This window comes from Plodia interpunctella, chromosome 21, assembly GCF_027563975.2.
Source record: "Plodia interpunctella isolate USDA-ARS_2022_Savannah chromosome 21, ilPloInte3.2, whole genome shotgun sequence".
In the NCBI taxonomy this organism is placed as follows: Eukaryota; Metazoa; Arthropoda; class Insecta; order Lepidoptera; family Pyralidae; genus Plodia; species Plodia interpunctella.
In genome coordinates this window covers 3,722,482-3,745,651 of record NC_071314.1, presented here as the reverse complement: position 1 = coordinate 3,745,651, position 23,170 = coordinate 3,722,482, and the positions used below count along the sequence as shown (strand labels likewise).

Genomic DNA, 23,170 nt, shown 5'->3' with positions numbered 1-23,170 from the left:
AGACTTTCACATTAAGTCCTAGTAACTTCACACATCCATCTTAACAATCTCTTCTACGGCACAAGCAATGTTCGTTCATCCGTCACCTTGGGGGCCCCACATTCCGAACCATATAAAACAAACGTTCTTGTCCATCTAGAGTTTGGAAGGCATTCGAGAGTAATAAATGGCTCCTGCGATTTATTGTACTAATTCGACGTAGTACTATTTTCATACATAGTACTCATTAAACGTTGGCAGCTTTGGTGAACATTATTTAAATTGGAATAATAACATGAAAAAGTGTCTGTGAAGGTCTAATGTTTGAATAAATGATTTGATTGATTTTTATTTTGAAACCGGACGTATACCCATCTCTGGTTATATATAACTAATAGTAAACAAGTAAATATATTTATACATATATAATTTCGAGAAATATCTGATGTGATGCCCGTTATTCCCTGTCCATGGTGAGAGCCATCTCCTTTAACTTCATCCGATGCACTTTAGACGTGGCTGTAGTGGGAAAAGCGTCCATGAATATTACTCCTCCCCTCAATTGTTTTGCATCCGAAAGCAAACCTGAAAAAAACATTATGTGTAGCTAAGCAAAATATTTATTGTTCTTCAACAATTCAAAATTATAAGATATTATATTCGATACAGCTTCGCTCCGGGTAAAAACATTACATACACCTTCCTCTGGAATCGTGTTGAAAATAAATCAAATATTAGTTCAAACTTTAGAATGTACAGACATTTTAAAATATTATATAAATCGCGACAGTAATTTCATAGTAAGTACCTATATTCTAATGTATAAGTATTGCTGTAAAATTAAAAAGACATGATAAGATTGTCTACATAATAACTCTGTAATTCATAAAAAACATAACTTTAGCAACACTGTAGCAATGATACGGGTGTTAAAATAAAAGGCGAATCCATACTTTTAACCATATCCTTGATCTCCTGCGCAGAGACGTTGCTGCCCGTTTTACGGACCACGAAAGCGGTGGGCAATTCCCCGCATGATATGTCAGGTATGCCCACAACCACCACGTCTCGCACGCCAGGGTGTTGCAGAATTACACTCTCCACTTCGACCGGAGAAATCTAATGACAATAAAAAATACTTAAATTTATTTGAAGCTGAAGAAGATCGAATATCGAAATCGATTAAGTTACAGCTAGGAGAGCTAATACAGAGCAAGGTCCACGTTCAAGACACATTAGAATATTTGTTTGTATCCCCTTTTTAATGTCAGTCATAGTTAAAGAACCTCACTCGCGCACATAATTGAAACTGTATCGATATTTTTATTATGTACAATAAAAGGTTATTGTATTGTTTTGTAAAACTGTACATAATACAATAACTCACCTGATAATTTTTATATTTGAGAAGAAGCTTCATGCGATCCACGAAGTAAAAGTTCCAATGTTCGTCTCTGTAGAACAGGTCGCCAGATTTGAACCATCCGTCTTCAGTGATTGACGCTTTCGTGGCCTCTGGATTGTTGTAATAACTCTATAAGTAGAACAACAACAAACACATGTAAAACATATTTTGATTTATCACTAGGTGTTGTCCGCGACTCCGCCCGCGGCAAAAAGTACCAATATTATAGGTATCTTTTTCATACAATATCTCAACCCCATTACAGCCCTTTAGGGGTTGAATTTTTTAAGTAGCCTTTGTTTGAAATCGGGTCGAAATAGATCTGTATCTTAACCGTTGATGTTCGTAGTGTTTTTTTTTAATCGGATTGATAATTGGAGAATAATTGGAAATTAATAACAATATAAGTAAGCTAAATAAATAAATGCTCAAGTCAAAATGAAAGTAATATAAACTTACTTTGAAAACAGTTGGCCCTTTGACCCACAGCTCTCCTTTGACGTTTGGTTCGATTATTTCTTCTCCAGTCACAATGTCCACAATCTGCAAAAGACGGTAGTAAATACAAACTTGGCTTTTGGTTCCGCCATAGAACAGGAATACTCCATCCTCCCGTGAATATAGCATTGCCGAATCGATTCGCAGTGAAACGCTCACCAATCACATTGCGGTGTGGTTGTCGTCGTGTCACAATACCTCACTGCGATTGGTCATCTCAATCAACGGCAACTCACTGCGAATCAACTCTATAATGATATAGGTATGCAATCCCACAATACGGACTCTGGACAGACTAACCTTGTTTATCTAGGACCATCCTAAGGCCTATACCCAGCTGTGGATCATGGAGAACTGTAGATGACCTTATGTTTTTTTTTCTGTAAAACCATACATATTATAAATTGAAGTCCTGTCGCGTATGTTTGTCTGTATGAACGCGATAAACTCCGCCCGTCCCGGCTTAGCTCGGATGAAACAATAAACTATACCTATATATCTAAATCTTCCTCAGAAATCACACTAAGTAAGTATGTATTAGAGATAACCGTACAAAAATCCGGCCGGTAATTTATCGCGAACAGACAGACGCGGCAGAGGACTTCGTTTTATAATATGTAGTGATAAAGACACTTACTCTGTACTGGAAGCAGCCTACGGGAGTCCCGCAGGAGCCCCGCGACGGGAACTGCGGGTGGAAGACGGCGCCGCTCAGCTCGCTCATGCCGTAACAGTTACTCGTCTCACAGCTCGGCATCACTTTCTGTTTTAAATTATTTAATTCAACTCAATATTAATTTATTCTCATAACGATTTTTAGGGTTAGCTCGCGTGAGGAATTGGACATATATATGTATATTTACATTATCAAATTAGCAAAAAAAAATCAATTAATATCCAAGTTATAGAAGAATATAAAATAGAAGGGTATAAAAAACGCAATGTATTTTAGATACTGTTCGTATTAGGTGGAAACTTGATTAGTTTTATAACTGTTTCGCAAATAAAATAAAGATTTATTTCAATCCAAACTAATATTATAAAGAGGAAAGATTTGTATTTTTGTTTGTAATTAATAAACTCATAAACTTCTGGGCCAATTTTAATGAAATTTGGCACAGAAATAGGCTAGTGTTGAATATGTTGTATGAGGAACTCGCGCATTAGCGCCATCCTTCATATTGGGATACGTAGTACCTACTGATTAAATTATGGCTAGATTATAATAATATGATGACCAAGGCAACTATTATTTCTAAGCCATAAAACAGTAACCTACGCCTACGTTAAAACTTGAGATGCGTGAGATGTTAAACTTTGAAGATATAATGATTCTACTCCAATTACCTCCACTTCGCCCAATAATTCCTGATGCACGGCGCTGCCTCCAGTGAAGATAACCTCAAAACTACTGAAGTCACACTTATGTCGGGTTTCGGGGTTTATCAAATTTATCAACAGGGTTGGCGACATGATCGTGAAAGTTGGCTGGAAAGTAAATAATACAAATTAAATGTGTTAAATTCTTATATTTCCTATATATTGTTCATTTTCAGTACATTTATCTAATATATCTAAAAGTGGATTACCTACTTAATAAAAAAGAATCGTAGACAGCAAAAGAAGAAAATAATGACGCGATAGTTTTATTCTAAAGTCATCTAGAACTGATCTGGTACATTATATTTCTATGAGTAATGTACATACTACTATCGAAACCAAATCTTTATGAATAAATTATTGTACAATTACCAAAAAATATTAGGATCTTCAGCCTTACCGTCTTCAGCCTCGGTACTTGACTAAAAAGTCACTTGCTGGTATTAAATTGGAATCCTTATAAGTATTAATGATGTGGTACGTATGGTCCACAGTGAGGGCCCTCTCGGAATGCAGCCTCGTGAACCTTTATGCTATAGAGCTTAAAATCTAATTTTAGGCGGCCTACATCCAATCCAAACATAATGTCAAACTTTATGAGCATGAGAAGTGAAAAAGATATTAAGTAGTTGGACCTTCATCGTCAGAAAGTCAGCTGGTATGAAATTGTATATGGAAAAAAAAAGCTACATGAACCTACCTTATAAGTATTAATGAGGTGGTACGCGTGGTCGACAGTGAGAGGTCGCTCGGAGTGCAGCCTCGTGAACCTCATGATGGGGGACGCGAGGTAGTTGAGCACTGCCGTCATCCACTGCAGTGTTGTGCACACCATGGCTAGTCGGGTCGGCGTGGGAAAGTTGGTGAATCGCGACCTATGGGCACGAAGCTATAGGTAAGATTGTAGCCAGTACTCATAAGAACTTTTTAGTCCAAAGTACATGTGTTGCCATCCATGCTAAAAGGTAACGATACCTATACACAACACATAGGTATATACCTAGTATAGGAAAGATAGAAAGTAGTGAAACTATCTTCCTGCGAATAATTTCATAATGAAAAAAGAAGAAATGTCTAACTTTTCTTTGCAATTTTAAAGGTAGCAACTTAGGTACACACTCGGCATTCAGCACACCTAGTACGCGGTTACCGCAGCCTGTGAATCCAGCAATTTTTATAATACATAGTATACATTTGGCATGAAAATGCTTTTAAGTAAAGGCCTAATTTTCTGAATAAATGCTTTTAATTTGTCTTAGAAGATGGAAAAATCGCGTCATAAAAGCTGGTTACAGTAAACTCACCACAAGTAAGGGTGTGCTATAGCGTAATTCTTGTGTGAGACGGCAGCAGCTTTAGGCAGACCTGTCGTGCCACTCGTCGTTATGAACATGGAGGTCGTCTCTTCTGGATCAAAATCGTTAGGTCTGCAAAATTAAAATAATACGTTCTTGACCAGCTTTTGATGTCAGTTGAATATTTACTGAATGTATTCTTATTCACATGATAATACATCTGTCTCGCTCTCTCTCTCGGGACATAAAACATCTGCTGAAACTTTGCTGAATCTGCTGAATCCGTCAACCACGACGTCATTGCTACGAAAGCAAAAAGGTAAGCTCAAATGTGAGACGATGAGAGAGAATGATGAAAGGACATCTAGCACTTAATTTAAATGAGATAAAAAAATACTCGAACGGGAATCGAACCCACGCCCATGTCGAAGCGAAAAGCATGATATTCAAATACGAGTACCAATATAAAATGTAACACTTACTTAAAATCTTCAACAGCCGAATCATCTGAGTATTTCTTAATGAATTCTTGGTAACTCATGTATTTGTCCCCTTGGTCGAATGTTACGATTAGTGTTTTCTCATTTACAGTTTTGAGTGCTTCGGTAACGTCTGTTGCTTTGTCGCTTTTACAGAATATTATCTTAGGATTGTTCACTTCAAATGCGTATTTTAGCTCCACTGAAATTAATAACATTTAAATATAAATATCTACATTATATCCTACTATAATATACCTAATATAATATTCCTACTAATATTGTTTGTGAAGATGTATTTATGTACCTATATTTGTTACTCTTTCACGCAAAATCTTCTGGACGGATTTTTATGAAATCTGGTACCAACACGGGTAGAATATAAACTCGAATAAGACATAGGGTACTTTTTATCTCTAAATTTCCAAGGGAGCGAAGCCTCGAAGATTACAGAGCGTAGGTACTCTTATTACTTACAAACAGCCAAACTCATATCGACCGGAGCGATGACGACGCCAAGATACAGGGCAGCATAAAATGCCGCGGCCAAGTCTGAGTAGTTCGGAGACATGAGCACCATGACGTCACCCGGCAGAAGCCCCAGGTTTCGGAATGCTGTGGCACACCGCACCGACCTCTCCAGACCCTGGGCGAACGTCACCGATTCCCCTGTTGATCCATCAATCTGAAACGAATCAAGATCAAAGCATTTATTCAGAAATTCGACTTTCACTTTATCACGTCAAACTTTTTATAGTGTGACTAGCTTTTGTCCCGCGTAAATTTCATGGTAAAAAATCTCGGTTATTCTTTTATCGCGTATTTTGTAAGACTGGTAAACATATATGATTTCAAGTTCAATTTTCTGTTTCCCGCTGCGTGTCTCGTCCCGCTACTTGTCTAATCACGCTTCCCGCTTCCTTCCATGTAGGGATCCCGTATCATTGTCCCATCACGTTTTTCGCCATGTGTTCCACCCGGTTCCTACTACTTGCCTTGCCCATTTTTCACTACATGTCTCCATCCCATTTCCCGCTTTCTGCAACGCGTGTCGTCCTATTTTCCACGACGTAGGTATTACGTCCCGTTGTTTTATTAACCACAAACGTAAATCAAACATTTCACAGGTCTCTGTTCAAGAAGTTGAAGTTTCATATAAAATTTCATCCCCCTACATCATTCCCCTAGATGCAATTTTTAAAAAATAAGATTGCATTGTTATATTTTCTTCTTCTTCCTCTTACCTTTTATTATTTGTATATACCTGTTATTTTCACTTCAAAAATGATGAATAGTATGTTCACCAATTTTCAGCTTTTTATCTTGAAAATTGTATTCATTCCCATACAATCTTACACCCCCTTTTGAAGTTTTCAGAAAAATCTAAACCAAGTATTCATTAATTTGTGGTAAACGGTGTAGAACTACTGTTTCTTTAACTAAATGTCTACGAGTCCCTACATAATATAAATTTAAATAAATAAATATACATATGTATGGAATTGGACAAATCATAATGCACAAATTGAGTAAGTACGAGACTTGTATTATGGAATAAGTACTATTTAACTCAACGACAAGTATATTTTTAACATGTATTAGATAAACATTCAAAATTCAAGATTTAGGTAATCTGACAAAGATCATTTTCCATCTTATGACTTGACCAGGATTCGATCTCGGAACCTCCTTTCTAGCAGCCGGCATGATGAAAATTAGACCATAGAGATCGTCATAATATGATACCTACGTGGTAAGATATAATGAAAGACTAAAATAAATCACGTAATTTGTTTGTGATAACTAGGCCATATGTTTCAAAAAGAATGTATTTGAACAAAGAACTTTTAGAGGATATTCTATATTATATCCAAGTGTTTATGTTATCAGACGTTTGATTGTATAATAGTCTCATATAATCAGTACCTATCAGATATGCTTTGAAAAACATGACTATTCATTTGCATAGCTTTGTAGATTTATTGAAGTCGGGCAATCAGCTATATTGTAATGTAATTTTCCAATCTGAGTCTGATTATATACAATTTATCTATTGTTATCATATAAGTAGTATTTGGAATATTAAGACACATGCGTCATAGGAATCAAAAATAATACCTGCATAATAAAATCCGGTGCATCTTTGAAGCTCTGCAAGATGAGTTTCCCCAGATGGAACCTGTCTTCGGGTCTTCCAGACTGGGCGACGACTCTGGATGCCAGCTCGTTCACGTGAAGATGGGTTGCATCATTGGGATATCTCGGGCTTCGTGACATTTTGCTAAAAATATGTATGATTTTTTTTTTCAATTTTTAAATATCGTTTTTTTAATCCTACTCTTTTTACCCTAACAATATTATTAGGACCTACGTCCCTATCTAAATAAAAATATTTAATGAGAGAAAATAGCTGGTATGAGTAAAAACTCATACCCGCTATTTTCTCCTATGTTCTATTTTTACTACATATTGGCATCATAAGCTTTTGTTTGTAATAACTTTATTGGACAAAAATAAGTATATGTAAATTCAAACAGATACAAGAAATATACATATACGACGTACTTTTTATATAAAGGTGTATATTTTTTAAATAAAAATACAGATTAAAATCACAACAAAACCACCTATGTAGGTATAGGTACTTAAGTACTACTTGTAGTTAATTAGACATGTTAGACTCATTTATTGAATTCTTAATTACTATACATAATTATACAATCTTACATGCTACAAATACACTACAAAAGAATAATTAATACTTACCAACTTAGACAAAAACAGAATTAACATAATATTCAGAAACTACATAATTCGGCCAAATGCACGCCTTCCTACCATTCTATCAAAAGGCAACCTTGAACTAAACCACACGACTAGCCGCTCCGCGCCATTAGATTTGTTTGCCTTGGTATGAGTGATGATTCTACATTGTTGAAATAAATTATCTAATACTAGCGGTCCGTCCCGGCTTCGCTATGATTTATTGGTTTTACAATAAATCATACCTATACCTAAATCTTCCCCAGGAATCACACTATCTTTTGGAGAAAACCACATGAAAATCCATGCAGTAGTTTTTGAGTTTATCGCGAACAGACAAACGCGCCAGAGCACTTTGTTTTATAATAGGTATGTAAAGATAAGGAAAGGAAGGATGCATTTAGTAATCCGAACTATAAGTAATGTAGGTTTGTACCTACCTTTATATACTAATATTTCGCGATTTGAAGAAGGCAAGGAGAGAATATGCTGAGAGAAAAACCACTGATTATCAAATGCAAATATAATTTACACTTTCTCTTACAACACTAAAATATGACAAATAAACTACTAGATAAATCTCCCCGAAGTGCTTGACCCGTTAGACCATCCAACACTTGTGAAAAAAATATTTAACACTCAATATGTTACATAATATGATAGGCTATCTATACTATACCTATAGATACTTTATCGGTAAGCATCATCTCAAACTAGAAAATACATTGGTGTTAAGGAAAATAATATTTTGTTTTTTCCAACACCAGGTTTTAAATTATTTAACTAGGTAAAAATAATTTTGTCAATGTATTTTTCCCGCCATTAATTTTTTGTTTTGTTTTTATTTTCCTTTGTATTTTGAATGAACTGACGTCACTTAGGTATGTTAAACAAATAAATATGTAATTCAGTTTATTTTAGAAAAAATAATACTTAGATTTATGTACTTAGTAGACTATAAGGGCCCTTTAGGATCATATAGATGAGTTGTACAAAGGTTACATAATAACTTACACTGATTATTTTAATTGATATCAATAATGTCTCCTTGTTTTTGATACGAGTCCACGACCTTTGACGAGCGTAATCTTGTGTGATTACAAAAATCTAAATATTATACTGTAATAAGACAATTCTGTTTGAGCAACATACAATTAATGATAAGTATTTTTTGTGTAATATTTATAAAAATAAATTTTTAGTTTACAAAACAATATAGATAATATAAATGCATATTGGCAAAGAAAATATATTGAAATAAGTTATGGTTCTCAAAATCAACTGAAAAGTATACAAAAGAAAGGTTGATCGTTTTTTAATTCATTTATTCTCTGTGCATAGTGAGCGCCATCTGTTTCAATTTCATTCGGTGCACTTTGGAGGTGGCCGTGGTTGGGAAAGAGTCAAGGAAGATAACGCCTCCCCTCAACTGCTTCGAATCGGCCAGCGATTCTGGAAATACAGATAGCGATCAAAATTTTATCCTATCATCAATTTGGACTTCCAATTATACTAATAATTAAGCGTTTTAGTTTATTTAAAACTTCATTTACAAAAAAAAGTACGGAACAAGTTTCTTGGGATACAGCCACCGTTACGACATTCTCCCAGTTGCCCACTTATATAAGTGAATTTAGTATAGAGCTGGCGCTCATTATAATCGGATGTTTGTCATTGTGCAATAACTGACCATAAACAAGCAGCAGTGGTCCTCTGCCCGACAGTGATTACTAGTTAGTTACTAGTTAGCACGGTGGGACGTCTAGTCAAAATGGTTGTGACGTACAGTTCCTTACAGAGGTGAAGCACGGAATCTTTTCGTGTATAAGTTAGAGCTTTGAACTATTTTTATATTCATTATTACACTATTCCCTAACAAAAATCTTGAATGTCTTCCACTACATGGAAATATGTGAATCTGAATGAATGAATGATTGAATGAATAAACCAGTGAATTCATGAAAGCATTCAATCTAGAGATATCTATATCTAACTTTTGACAAGTTGCTTAATCTCGCTGGCAGTGACGTCACAGCCAGGGCGCCTGATGACGCAAGCGACGGCCAGCTCCCCGCTGGACGGCTCAGGGACGCCGACAACCACGGCGTCCATCACACCTGGGTGTTGTAGAATCACCCCCTCCACTTCTACTGGCGATATCTAAAAATAAAAAAATATTGATCTGATCCGATAGGGTAGACAGAGAAAACTATACTTCGTCATACACGTATCTTTCGTTTCACTCATGCAAGAAAGAGAAATGCGTAGATTAGAAATACGCGAGAAGGAACGGGACAGCCTAGAACGCGTTGAACACAGTTTTATCGCTAGTCAGTTTTTGGCTTGTCTTTGCTCGTACATGGATCACTAGTTTTGACCGGAATACAATAATGAAATGAACGCCGTCTGGCTGCATAAATAACTTACAGTCGATTAAATTTCTAATATTAACAAAACAACAAAACATTTTGCGCTGTTTTTACGACGGTAATATAAATATGTCATCAGTAACATCTATAAGAAGTCCACTGCTGGACGCAGGCCCTTTAAGACTTCCACGTAGACCATTTAAAATAGGCTTTGATGGGATGATAATTTTTTTTAAATAATAATGAGATGAAATAACTCTGGAATCGAGCGGGAATTGAACCCGCGCACCTGTCTATCCGGGACAGTGCTCTTAATTCAATTCCCGCTCGATTCCAGATTTTTTTCATCTCATTATTATTTTCAAAAATAAGTTAAAAAGCATGTGTGACATGTGTAACAAATCCATTTAAAGTAATGATAATTACCTGATGATTCTTATACTTGAGCAGGAGTTTGATTCGCTCCACAAAATAATAGTTGGAGTGTTCGTCTCTATAGAAAAGGTCCCCGGTTTTGAACCAACCGTCTTCGGCATACGTCAGCTTGGTCGCCTCTGGGTTGTTGTAATATGTCTGGGAGAAATAGTGTGAAGGTTGGAACGCTATACTGAGCCTTCACGCCGGTGTAAAGATGGAGACACTGGTGTGAAGGCTCAGTGTGAAAGTAAGTATGTCGTGAAAATAACATACCTACTTATTACTAAATATCTAAGTACTACTAAGAAAGTCGCTTACATTAATTATGCCGGGCCCTTTCGCCCATAGCTCTCCATTGACGCGCGGCTCGTGAATATCCTTTAGTGTTTCCACATCGATTAACTGGAAATAATATACTATGTCTTTTGATGTGTTTTTATGTTCTTTCTAGTATACTAGATTCAATAAGTATCGGAACCAAATCTTAGCGACAATTAATTAATTGTGTTCAACTAATTTTAAACTTTCGGGTACTAAAAACGGGTGTGGAATCCACGGACGAGTTGATGAAATGAAACTCGTGGAGTTCCAACAGTATTATTTAATCTTCTTTTACAACAGTAATATGAACACCTCTCACACTATCCAATACAATTATTAGGAAGTAAGGATGTAAAATAGCGGGAGTAGCATGCATCAGGGATAGCGTCGACGACAAAGCAGGCAACATGCGGACGGTGCAGCAGACATCATCGGTGTGTCACGAGACGGTGAAAGCGGCCGTCTGCGCGGAAGTGGACAAATTTCGACCTCTTGCGCGCATGCTGTGCTAGGTCCGCTACATATCACGACACGACTGCAGATCTGCGGCACGACTCGTCGTACTGCGAGGTAAATGAAATTATTATAAATAGCAAATATATATGTTGATATATAAATAAAGTATTTATATGTATAGATATTATATGTGGGCACGCCACATCACTCCCCCCCTGAGGCCGTCCTAGGACGGACGATAACGGGCCGGAGGCTTTATCGTTCTTCTAAAACGAGTGCGTTTGTTATTAATCTGAATGTTTTTATCTATTTCAGTCTTATTTTCTTTAATTTCTTTTTCCCTTTCAGGATTTTCTTTTTCATTTGCTACATTTTCTCCTTTCCACCCCTCAGTTTTCTCAGCGCTTCTTCCTTTTCTGTTTTCAGTTGAGCTAGGTTCCGCAACCGGATTATTACTGACGAGGTAAGCTGGTTTCAGCCTGTCTACTGACACAGTTTGTTCTCTGCCTCGTATTAGCAATTTATATGTCTTGTCTTTTCGTTCAAGGATTTGGTATGGGCCAGAATACGCCGGCTGGAGTGGAGACTTTACACTGTCATCTCTAAGGTAAGCGTGAGTTGCTGCTTCCATGTCCTTGAAGATGAATATGCTTTTGTTACAGTGACGAGTTGCTGGAACTGGTCGAATATTGCTTATAATGTTACGAAGTCGTACAATGAAGTCGGTCAAGTCCGTCGATGTGACTGAACTTGGGTTGAAGAATTCTCCAGGAAGTTTTAGGGTTTCGCCATAAAGAAGTTCAGCGGGTGACGCTTGCAAGTCTTCCTTAATGGCACTCCTCATGCCCAGTAGCACCAAGGGTAGCGTTTCGGTCCAGTTTGCTGAGCCATGACAGGTAATCGCGGCTTTTAGCTGACGATGCATCCTCTCTACCATGCCATTGCATTGGGGGTGATATGCCGTTGTCCTTTTGTGTTTAAATCCAGCTATGTCAGACAGGTACCTAAATAGCGAAGATTCAAATTGCTTGCCGCGATCAGTAACGATCTCCGTGGGGCATCCGAAGCGTGAGATCCAACCTTGTAGCAGGGTTTTTCCAACAGTTTCTGCTGTGATATCTGCTATTGGGAATGCTTCAGGCCATCTTGTAAACCTATCCACTGCTGTCAGGCAATAACGACATCCATCTGAAATGGGGAGAGGCCCTATAAGGTCAATATGTACATTTTGGAACCGAGCTTTAGGAAGACTGAATGAATTGAGAGGTGATGACGCATGTCGGGTAATCTTTGACGATTGACAAGCATGACATGTTTTCGTCCATTCTCTGCAATCTTTTCTTATTCCTGGCCAGACGAAACGATGAGCAACTAGGTTTGCAGAAGTCTTTGCACCAGGGTGACTGAATGAGTGTATACTTTCGAACACTTGTCTTCTAAATGGTTCAGTGACGAAAGGTCTTTCTATTCCTGTGCTGATGTCACAGTAAATGGGAATATCAGTTCCATCTAACTTCACTTGCTTAAGTCGAAGCGCTGTTTCTGTGTTTTCCAACAAGTTCTGCAGCTCAGCATCTGACGATTGAGACTTCGCTAAAGCTGTCAGGTCTATGGGCTGTGTAACTTCAGCTATCCTGGACAGGCAATCCGCTACCACATTATCTTTCCCTGATATGTGTTTTATATCAGTGGTGAATTGTGCGATATAGTCCAGATGCCTGAATTGGCGCGGCGAACAATTCTCTTTACGGGCCTGGAACGCGAAACAGATTGGCTTGTGGTCCGTAAAAATGGTAAAGTGTCTAGCTTCCAGCATGTGGCGGAAGTGCTTGATGGCTTCATAGATGGCAAGTAATTCTCTATCGTAAGGAGAATATTTCTGTTGTGATGGACTCAACTTACGAGAAAAGAAAGCTAAGGGTTGCCAGTCGCCGTCCTTCAGCTGCTGTAAAGCTGCACCCATAGAAGTGTCTGATGCGTCCGTTACTAATGATAATTTTGCTTCTAGGTCTGGGTGTGCCAAAAGAGTTGCCTGACAAAGACTGGTTTTGCATTCCTCAAATGCGTTCAGCAGACTTCCGGTAATATCAACAGGAGAAGAGCCTTTGACTGATCCTGTCAATAGTGCGTTCATAGGAGCCTGTATCTTCGCTGCTTTTGGAATAAATCGGCGATAATAATTGATCATCCCAAGAAATCTACGGAGTTCCTTGACATTCTTCGGGACCGGGTATTCTTGTATGGCTCGAACCTTTATATCCAGAGGCTTTATACCCTGCGCTGAGACATTGTAGCCTAGGAAATTGACCTCTGATGTCCCAAAAACGCATTTGGAAGTGTTGATGACCATTCCAAATTCTTGGAGTCTGGTGAATATTTGTCGTAGGTGTTCCATATGACTCGCCTCGTCACGTGAGCAGATTAAAAAATCGTCTAAATAACAAAAACAGAAATCCAGGCCTCTGGTCATCTCGTCAACGAACCTTTGGAATGTCTGTGCAGCATTTCTGAGACCGAATGTCATAAACATAAACTCGAACATTCCAAAGGGCGTGGTGATCGCTGTTTTGGGGATATCCTCCGGGTTTACCGGTATCTGATTGTAGGCTTTTACTAAGTCAATAGTGCTGAACACTGTACAACCAGATGCGTGATGAGTAAAATCCTGTACGTGTCTTATGGGGTACCTATCAGGAATTGTGCGGGCATTGAGCATCCTGTAGTCACCGCATGGTCGCCATCCGTTGTCCTTTTTAGGAGTTAGGTGCAGCGGCGACGCCCAGGGGCTCTCCGATGGTCGGGCAGTTCCGTTCTTCAGCATGGCTTCAAATTCCTGTTTGGCGATTCTCAGTTTGTCCGGCGCTAATCTTCTTGGGGTACATGAAACGGGCGGGCCTGGCGTTGTCCGTATGTGGTGGACAGTTTGATGCCGTGGTATTCGCGGTGTACCAGAGGGACGTGTTATTTCCGGGAAATTACTGAGAAGTTTGTGGTACTTCGAATCACCAAATATTGTTTTTACTGATGATATGCTGGTCGTTGAAGTCGCTAGTGACGCAATTGTCGACAGTGATGTTTTATTATCAATTATACGACGATTCCGACAATCTATTACAAGATTATAGAAGGAGAGGAAATCTACTCCAATGATAGGCTTGGTTACGTCGGCGACTATGAAGCGCCAGGGGAAATCCCGTCGAAGACCAAGGTTAAGCTCCAAGTGAATGATTCCATAAGTTGCAATGGGTGTCCCGTTTGCTGCAAATAATCCATAAGTAGTGCGATCTCGCCATTGTTTAACAGCAGAACGGGGATACACGCATAGGTCGCTGCCTGTGTCGATTAAAAACTGCATTCTAGTCCTCCGATCGGTGACAAACAAGCGACTGTATGAAATAGGGCAGTCATCTGTCGCCATTAACGACCGCCTCTGGAGTTTTCCGGTTTGTAGTCGCACGGTTGTTGGCACATTTTAGCTTCTTCTCCATATTTAAAGTGATAGAAGCAAACAGGATATCTTCTATAATTTGACTGCGACCGACGACCACGCTGGCTATGGGAACTACTACGTGACCTTGAATTTGATCGACGATGATTCCTCCTATCTTTTGACGAGAGAGCGTCAACTTTGCGAGTCAGTTCCTCGATCTGTTTTGTCAACTTGGCAATTGTTGGATCAGGAGATACGCTGGCTGCTGCTACTTGCGGGGCTGAAGGTACGAGTTCGTGAACCTTATCTGCTAGATCGGCTAAAGCCTGAAGGGTTGAATCGGGCTGGGATGCTATTACCGTCTGCAGGTTAGCAGGCAGACGGCTGGTCCAGATTGTCCGTAAAAAATCTTCAGGAACGTTAGGCCCTGCCAGGTGTTGGAGATGGCGAAGGAACTGTGAAGGTCGACGATCGCCTAACTCCTCATGCATAAGGAGCTGCTTAACCTGTTTTTCCTTCGATGCTGATAATCTTCTAATTAACTCCGACTTCAATTTCTCGTATTTGCCTTTCGATGGTGGTGCAACAATGATATCCTTTACTTCAGCAGCATACCGTGGTTCCAGCTGCGCAGTGACATAATAATATTTTGTTTCATCATCCTTGATGCCGGACAGTACGAAGTTTCCTTCTATTTGCGCAAACCATATGGCCGGTTCCTCTGCCCAGAATGGTGGTAATCGTACCCCCACTCGGTGAATATCGGATGGTGTAAACGCACCTTTTTCTTTTATTGCACTATCTTGTTGATCGGTTGTCTTGGAGTTTGCCATTTTTATTTAAATAATATTTCACTGCCTTACTTGGTTATATCCAGTGGTTGTAGCCGAATCGTGTTCATGAGGGGTCACCAGTGTGGAATCCACGGACGAGTTGATGAAATGAAACTCGTGGAGTTCCAACAGTATTATTTAATCTTCTTTTACAACAGTAATATGAACACCTCTCACACTATCCAATACAATTATTAGGAAGTAAGGATGTAAAATAGCGGGAGTAGCATGCATCAGGGATAGCGTCGACGACAAAGCAGGCAACATGCGGACGGTGCAGCAGACATCATCGGTGTGTCACGAGACGGTGAAAGCGGCCGTCTGCGCGGAAGTGGACAAATTTCGACCTCTTGCGCGCATGCTGTGCTAGGTCCGCTACATATCACGACACGACTGCAGATCTGCGGCACGACTCGTCGTACTGCGAGGTAAATGAAATTATTATAAATAGCAAATATATATGTTGATATATAAATAAAGTATTTATATGTATAGATATTATATGTGGGCACGCCACACGGGTATTAAACACGGCACGTAACTTTTTACACCTTTTTTCGGACCGTTGCACGTTCCAAAGTATAAAAAAGAACATGCGCGTTTTTTTATTGTGTTCAAAGTTAATTGTTAAGTTACCGTTAAGTTGTAACTTTATGTGAAGTTTTTAGAATTCTAGAACAAAATATACACTAATTCTAGTATCATAATTGTAAATGATTGACTGTACATTTTACACATCAATACAAGCTTACTCTAAATTGGAAGCATCCTAAAGGGTGTCCACACGCGCCCCGTGCGGGGTACACACTGTGGAACCCAATGCCGCTCAGCTCACTCATTCCATAGCAGATTGACGCTTGCACGGTTGGTATTACTTTCTGAAACAATTCGATTTTCAAATAAACATTTTTTTTTTCGGGATTTTTTTATTATTAATAATTTTAATTTCAGTTGCAATCCTACTAATATTATAAATGCTAAAGTTTGTAAGGATGTATGTGTGTATGTAAGTTTGTTACTCTTTCACGCAAAATCTATACTGGACGGATTGTTATAGAATTTGATACACAGGTAGAATAAAACCTGGAATAACACATAGGATATTTTTTATCCCGAACTTCCCAGTCCCACGGAAGCGAAGCGCCGGGACGCAGCTAGTAGTTAATAATGTATCTTGACATTTTGTAGGAACATTCTTCAGATATAACAAAGGGAATTTCAAGTAATTTTTATTAAAAGCTAAGCCACATCAAAGTTTCTAATGGTAGGTAATGTTTTACCTCGATTTCGTTGATAAGTTCCTGGTGGACGGCACTGCCCGACAACAGAATGACTTCGAAGCTACTGAAGTCACACCTGTCTCTGAGCCCAGGAGTCAGCAGGCTCGACATCAACGTAGGAGACATTATGGTGAATGTGGGCTGAAATATAAAATCTATAACAATAATCGACTCTTTCTTTCACGTAGTTATACATATATCACGTCTATTTCCCATGGGGATATGCAGAGACTAGGGATTTTCACTTGCCATGAACCTGACAAATCTCATTTCCCTCCTGTACCCTCCTCTATACTCGTGTGGACTCTCTTCATGAATGCTTTTCTGATGTAGGTACTCCTTATATCTCTCTAATGGTTAGTTGTAGTTATAAATAAATCTTAATTAAACTATAAAAATAAGTTTAAAAATTTCGATTACTCCTGTTCAATTCTTTCGCACATTTCACAATTTGATAAACAATCGATATTATTGGTACACAAGATTTTTTATTGGATTACTTATAGCTATTTGTAGGGTCTTGCATGGTAGTATGGTTGCATTTTCGATAAAACATATTGAGGGTTTTTTCCATTTTAATCTGTTTTTAAATAACTGTTAAAATGGTATTGATTGGTCTCGTTTTTGTTCCGAGGTCTCCTAAACAAAACCGGCCAAGAAGAGCAAGTCGCATTTGCTCACGAGGGGTTCTGTAACATAATATTTTTTGAAGAAGATTTAGGTGTATAATGTATTTTGTTTTAACACAAGCGTAACCGGTACTGTCCGCTAGTATTTAATATACTTATATTTTTTTTTATTTGATGCCAACTTTAATTATACACTGTACTAAAAATTAGTTTACCCGATATTTGTTAATGAGGTCATACGCGTGGTCCGGAATCATCGGTGCCGAGGACTGTAGTCTGGTGAACCTCATTATCGGTGAAGTCAAGTAGTTCATCAACGCAGTCATCCACTGCAATGTGGTGCACACCATAGCCAGGCGGGTCGGAGTGGGGAAGCTTGTGAATCTAGACCTGGGACGTGAAATAAAAATCTGTATCTAAGTACATTATAATAAAACTGTAAGTGGGAATGTCTGTATATAAGAGATATTCAAGATAAATAATTATGGGATTAATGGTATAAAAAAGCGAAAGCAATAGTGGTTTAATGGTTAAGTTGGCCGCCTGTGGATCGAAAGGTCTCGGGTTCGAATCCTACTCTCGTGCAATGTGAGTTTGTTTAATAGTTTTCATCGACCACCACACACCACTTGATTCCGATGAAGGAAGAGTGAGAGTATGGTGAGGTAATCTGCACACTGGTTGATTAGTATCTTATTATCTTATAGGTAATGGCAAACCACTCCATAATAGTGCCAAGTAAGTTGCTGTGTGTTTTTCATTCCACCTAATAACTATGTAATAAAATTTCAAGATTGTTTGAGTACCTATATAAAGCTTGAATACGTAATAAATAAAACATACTTAGTTTTGCATTTATAATTATTAGTTACAATTAGGATAAAAACTTGGCATTAAAAAACTGATAAGCAACATTAGCATTGCCAAAGAGGGTTGCCGTCACAACCGTGTCATCAAAATACTTTTTACTTCGACCCTGGCATCACAGCCCCAAACGAAACCAGGTGAAACATGTGAAGATAAGAGTCATACCATAAGTAAGGTTGCACTATAGCCAAATTCTTGTGTGTACAGGCTGCAGACTTGGGTAGACCAGTTGTACCACTAGTAGCTACCAAGATGGCAACTGTGTCCTTTGGTTCAAAGTCTCTCGTCCTGAAAAACCGGTTTTAATTACAGGGTGACCAAAAACCGCGCGTAGTGGAGAAGGAAAAAGAGGATAGCGGATCCGCCAGCTGCCAAAGATATTTTAGGTGTCGATTTTGATAACAATAATATTTGTATTTACAATGAAGGACAGTGTCCCAGCAGTGGGGACATCCTAATTAAGACTCAGTATTTTTTTTTCAACAGTCCTTATTGCTTATAGCATGGATCTGAACTACCTAAATATTAGCGATGATTTTTTATTTTATCTGTAGAAACGTTACCCTGATAAAATTATAAGTGGACTGAATAAATATTGTTTAAAAAATATAAGTACTTATAGCTCTCAATCGGAGAATCGTCTGTATATTTCTTCATAAATTCGGGAAACGTCAAAAATTGATCTCCCTTGTCAAATAATACTATCGGCGAGTCCAATTTGACAGCTTTGAGGGCTTCCTCCACATCCCCCGCCTTACTTGAATGACATAATACTATCTTGGGCTTGTTTACTTCGAAGGCATTCTTGATTTCCTCTGTAATGTAAACACAAAAATTATCAAAATATCAGCATATAGTTAGTCAAATAATTACATAGTTATATTAGAATTCCCTCGCATCTACAAAATCAATACCTATTTAAATAGCACTCGTGATGTTGTTGAGCCAAGATATCCTCCCACTCTTTGCTTTCCGGCAATATTTCTGGTCATTATTTTGTGAAGGAGATTGGTACTGGGAGATCCTCAATAATAATGTGACCAAGGTTTGAACATCACTATTATATAGTATAAAACAAAGTCGCTTCGCGCTGTCTGGCACTGTCTGCTTAAATCTTTAAATTATTTAACTTATTTAAATAGATATTCTGAAGAAGATTTAGGTGAATTTATCATGGTTTTACTCGAGCGAAGCCGGGACATGCCGCTAGTTTAAAAATTATACTTACGTGCACCCAGTCCCATATCCACAGGAGATATTATGACGCCTTCATATAAAGCAGCATAGAATGCTATAGCAAGGTCGGAATAGTTGGGCGACATGAGCACCATGACGTCACCAGTCTTCAAACCTATGCTGCGGAAGGCTCGGGCACAACGCACCGTCCTCTCTAAGGCTTGGGCGAATGTAACTGTCTCGCCTGTTAATCCATCGATCTAAAAAAATATATGTTACTAGATGTTGCCCGGGGCTTCGCTCCCGTGGGAATTTTTAGATAAACTCTTGGATAATGTTACCTTTATAATGGTGAAAGAATTTTTGAAATCGGTTCGGTAGTTTCGGAGATTACCCGCCTCAAACATACAAACTCATAATTAATATACTCATATTACCGAAATTATTTGCATATACTTTGTACGCACGTCTTTATTTCTTACGGCGCAGACAGAGCTAAGAGTTGCTAAACTTTTGAGTTTGGACTCACTTTGGCCCAGGGCTCCGATGCTCTATGACTACGAATGCGGTGCTTGCTTACAAAACGCTCAAATTATTGATAACATACCTGCATGATGAAATCCGGCGCATCTTTGAAGCTCTGGAGTATAATTTTACCGAGATGAAAGCGGTCCTCTGGATTCCCAGTTTGGGCGACGATTCGAGAAGTCAAATCATTCATAAAGAGCATGACCAGGTCGTTGACAGTTTTTGGTGGGATTCCCATATTGCTACAAATGAGGAAGGCGAGAAAAGATCATATGATAGTGAACGCAACTTTATACTCTGACATTTACATTGCTTTACGGATCAGGTTTTGGAAGCTAAACGTCCTTGGGTGCACATCGACTACAATGTATAATGCTCTGAGAGCAAAACGTCCTCAATTTGAAATGGGTTCGAAAGCTAATTGGCCTTGCCAATAATTAGACCTCTAGACATAATGTCTTTGAATCTTTTTGACCATTACGGAAAAAAAACCAAGAAGTAATTGGTCCTCATTTCAGAAAGTACTTAGTGCATTTTTCCTTCTCAATAAAGATAATTTATAGCATTAGTGTAGATAAAACCTATTTAGAATATTAGTCTATGATTGTTATTGTCATATATATGTCAACAATGTTTCAAACGACCAAACGACCTTACAACTGCAAAGTTTGTGAAATCATTTTTGGATTTGAAGGTTCTTCTTCTAAGTGGACATTAACTGCAATTAATAATCTTTAAGATGTACAAGTGTAGTTTTATATCTCTAAATTTAAATAGTACTTAGGTTATTAAATGAAACAATACTTAGGTGAATAAATAGAAAAGTATATCTGTATTTATTTCCTTTATCGAATATTTTTCATACTTTCATACCCTCATTATAAACGTTTTGCTCTCTAGGGCATTATATATTGACGTATTCTCAAAAGAGGATTATAATTTTTTAGTTTTTTAAAACGTCTGGTTCAATTGCGGATGTTTTACATTGGAAATTACAGAACATGAAGTCTTCTAGCTGTCATGATGCTTTACAATGAGAAACTAGCAGTCGTTTTAAATTGAGGACGTTTTGCTTTCAGAGTATTATATATTATAGTCGATGTGCACCCAAGGACGTTTAGCTTCCAAAACCTCCTGATCCGTAAAGTTACATACAAAATACTGCTTATATTTATTTACCACTAGCTGCACCCGGCGGTATTACCTGCGTAATTATTTAAAAATACTCACGTTTTTATGTACACCATCTACTTTACAAAGCGGCATTGACAATCAAACTTTTTGATCAAATCCTAAGGGAATCGCCTTTTTTCGGGATAAAAAGTATCTTAAATAAAAGGTATCAACTACCTCAATACCTAATTTCATAAAAATTGGCTCACCCGTTTGAGCGTGATGAAGTAACAAACATTCTCACAAACTTTCGCCTTTATAATATTAGTGGGATAATGCCATGATCAAAGAACCTAACGAAAATGTTTATTTTCTTGGGCATTTCATTTCAATTTTTTACTTGCCATAGAAGATCATGGTGGTGGTGAAATTGATTGTTACAAAAGGATAGATTGACGATTATACCTAAAAAATCCGGTCCCAAGAAAAACAATACGATAGGCACCTACACCAACTTACTTCATTTCTATTAGCCATCTCTATCTTTTTGTTTTACGATGGAAATTTTAGTAAGTGCTTATATTTTATTAGGCCCCAATTTATCTAGAAATAAACCTTATTCCCGATCATAATATGTGAAAATTTTAATAACCATTCATGAACCTCTATATGCGGCGGTAGTAGGACGAAGTTTTAACAAATTCGGGTAGTTGATTCTGTTCACTGTATGCTGTCAATAAACTATTATTTTACATACCATACGTGCAGTCTCAATCCTATCTGATGTGCACCAACAAACAAACACTGAGGCAATGGCCATATAATTATAATATGCTATTTGTCAACTATCACATTCCTAAAGAAGCGTCTACATGAGGTTGTAAAAAATCATACTCATCAAACATACACCTTATGATAGTCCCCACTATCCTTGTACGATAAACACAAAAATTAGCCGACGGATTTTTGTATGGTTTTCACCAACAAATAGCGTGATTCCTGTGAAAGGTTTAGGTTAATAGTTTATAATGATTTAGCCGAGCGAAACTGAGACGGGATGATAGTAAATAATAACTAACGTGAGAAACATACCTACTTACCTTCTACCTTGTGTTTCTCACATTTATTCGACGACGCTCTATGTTTAAGGAAGTAACTCGTAAACGCGCAGATGACAGACATAGTTTTTCGTTTGTCTCTGCTAGAGGACCAGTTTCTTTAATTAGATAACCTTATTATGTTATCATTGTATAATATTATTCAAAGCCGTAAACATGATAACATTTCTGATGGAATCAAAAATAATTGTGAGCTCAATCCCAAATTCATATCTCTACTATTAATATCTCAATGTACGTTTGTTCGTAACAATAAACAAACATGAAACAAATAGGTACAAGCGGAATCCACGCGGGCGAAGTCGATAACGCTAGTGTTTTAAAAAAAATCATTAAATAAATTTTAGTTATAATGATTAGTAGTTAGTACTTAGATTAATTTTCTTAGACAATAAGAAAATAATAGGCTGTATGAACATGGCCTTTGTTTCAAAGATACGGTAAGTCAGATAGTAACACTTGGGTGTAATGATTTTCATATTTAATAAATTATCAAATTATACTTTAATCATCAAAACTGAGTTTGTACACATTTTGTTATCAAACAGAAAAAAACTGTATCGTTAAAAGAAAATTATATATACATATATAAGAATACAGATAATGCCCGGGACTTCACTCCCATGGGAATTTTGAGATAAAACATAGCCTATAGCAATCTCGGATAATGTACCTTTCTAATGGTGAAAGAATTTTTGAAATCTATTCGGTAGTTTCAGAGATTACCCGCCTCAAACATACAAACTCACAAACGCTTACCTCTTTATAATAATAGTATAGATATAGATAACCAACTGAAAGTAAGGTTTCGACAACTTTCGACACAAAATCGTG

General features: G+C 37.8%; 2 protein-coding genes across 7 annotated transcripts; both read right to left on the bottom strand.

Annotated features, from left to right (window-relative positions):
- Window positions 1-389: 389 nt before the first annotated feature.
- LOC128679133 (luciferin 4-monooxygenase-like) lies at window positions 390-8,380 on the bottom strand. 3 transcript variants are annotated; one of them, XM_053761170.1, is made up of 12 exons: window positions 8,240-8,380; window positions 7,155-7,317; window positions 5,514-5,721; window positions 5,040-5,238; window positions 4,567-4,689; window positions 3,963-4,137; window positions 3,230-3,370; window positions 2,520-2,645; window positions 1,844-1,927; window positions 1,367-1,513; window positions 933-1,098; window positions 390-564 (listed from the first exon to the last, which is right to left on the bottom strand). In XM_053761170.1, exons 2-12 carry the CDS (start codon window positions 7,311-7,313, stop codon window positions 437-439), a joined length of 1,656 nt encoding a protein of 551 aa, XP_053617145.1. In that variant the 5' UTR covers window positions 7,314-7,317; window positions 8,240-8,380; the 3' UTR covers window positions 390-436. The 3 variants fall into 3 exon arrangements, with proteins under 3 accessions (XP_053617145.1, XP_053617144.1, XP_053617146.1); XM_053761169.1 differs by lacking the exon at window positions 8,240-8,380 and adding an exon at window positions 7,803-7,957; XM_053761171.1 differs by lacking the exons at window positions 1,844-1,927; window positions 8,240-8,380 and adding an exon at window positions 7,803-7,957.
- Window positions 8,381-9,107: 727 nt separating this feature from the next.
- LOC128679132 (luciferin 4-monooxygenase-like) lies at window positions 9,108-22,432 on the bottom strand. Of its 4 annotated transcripts, none has more exons than XM_053761166.2 (12): window positions 22,319-22,432; window positions 20,185-20,347; window positions 19,630-19,837; window positions 19,018-19,216; window positions 18,567-18,689; window positions 17,750-17,924; window positions 16,906-17,046; window positions 16,378-16,503; window positions 10,904-10,987; window positions 10,595-10,741; window positions 9,794-9,959; window positions 9,108-9,251 (listed from the first exon to the last, which is right to left on the bottom strand). In XM_053761166.2, exons 2-12 carry the CDS (start codon window positions 20,341-20,343, stop codon window positions 9,124-9,126), a joined length of 1,656 nt encoding a protein of 551 aa, XP_053617141.1. In that variant the 5' UTR covers window positions 20,344-20,347; window positions 22,319-22,432; the 3' UTR covers window positions 9,108-9,123. The 4 variants fall into 4 exon arrangements, with proteins under 4 accessions (XP_053617141.1, XP_053617142.1, XP_053617140.1 ...); XM_053761167.2 differs by having other exon boundaries at window positions 22,311-22,383; XM_053761165.2 differs by lacking the exon at window positions 22,319-22,432 and adding an exon at window positions 21,976-22,061.
- Window positions 22,433-23,170: the final 738 nt, after the last annotated feature.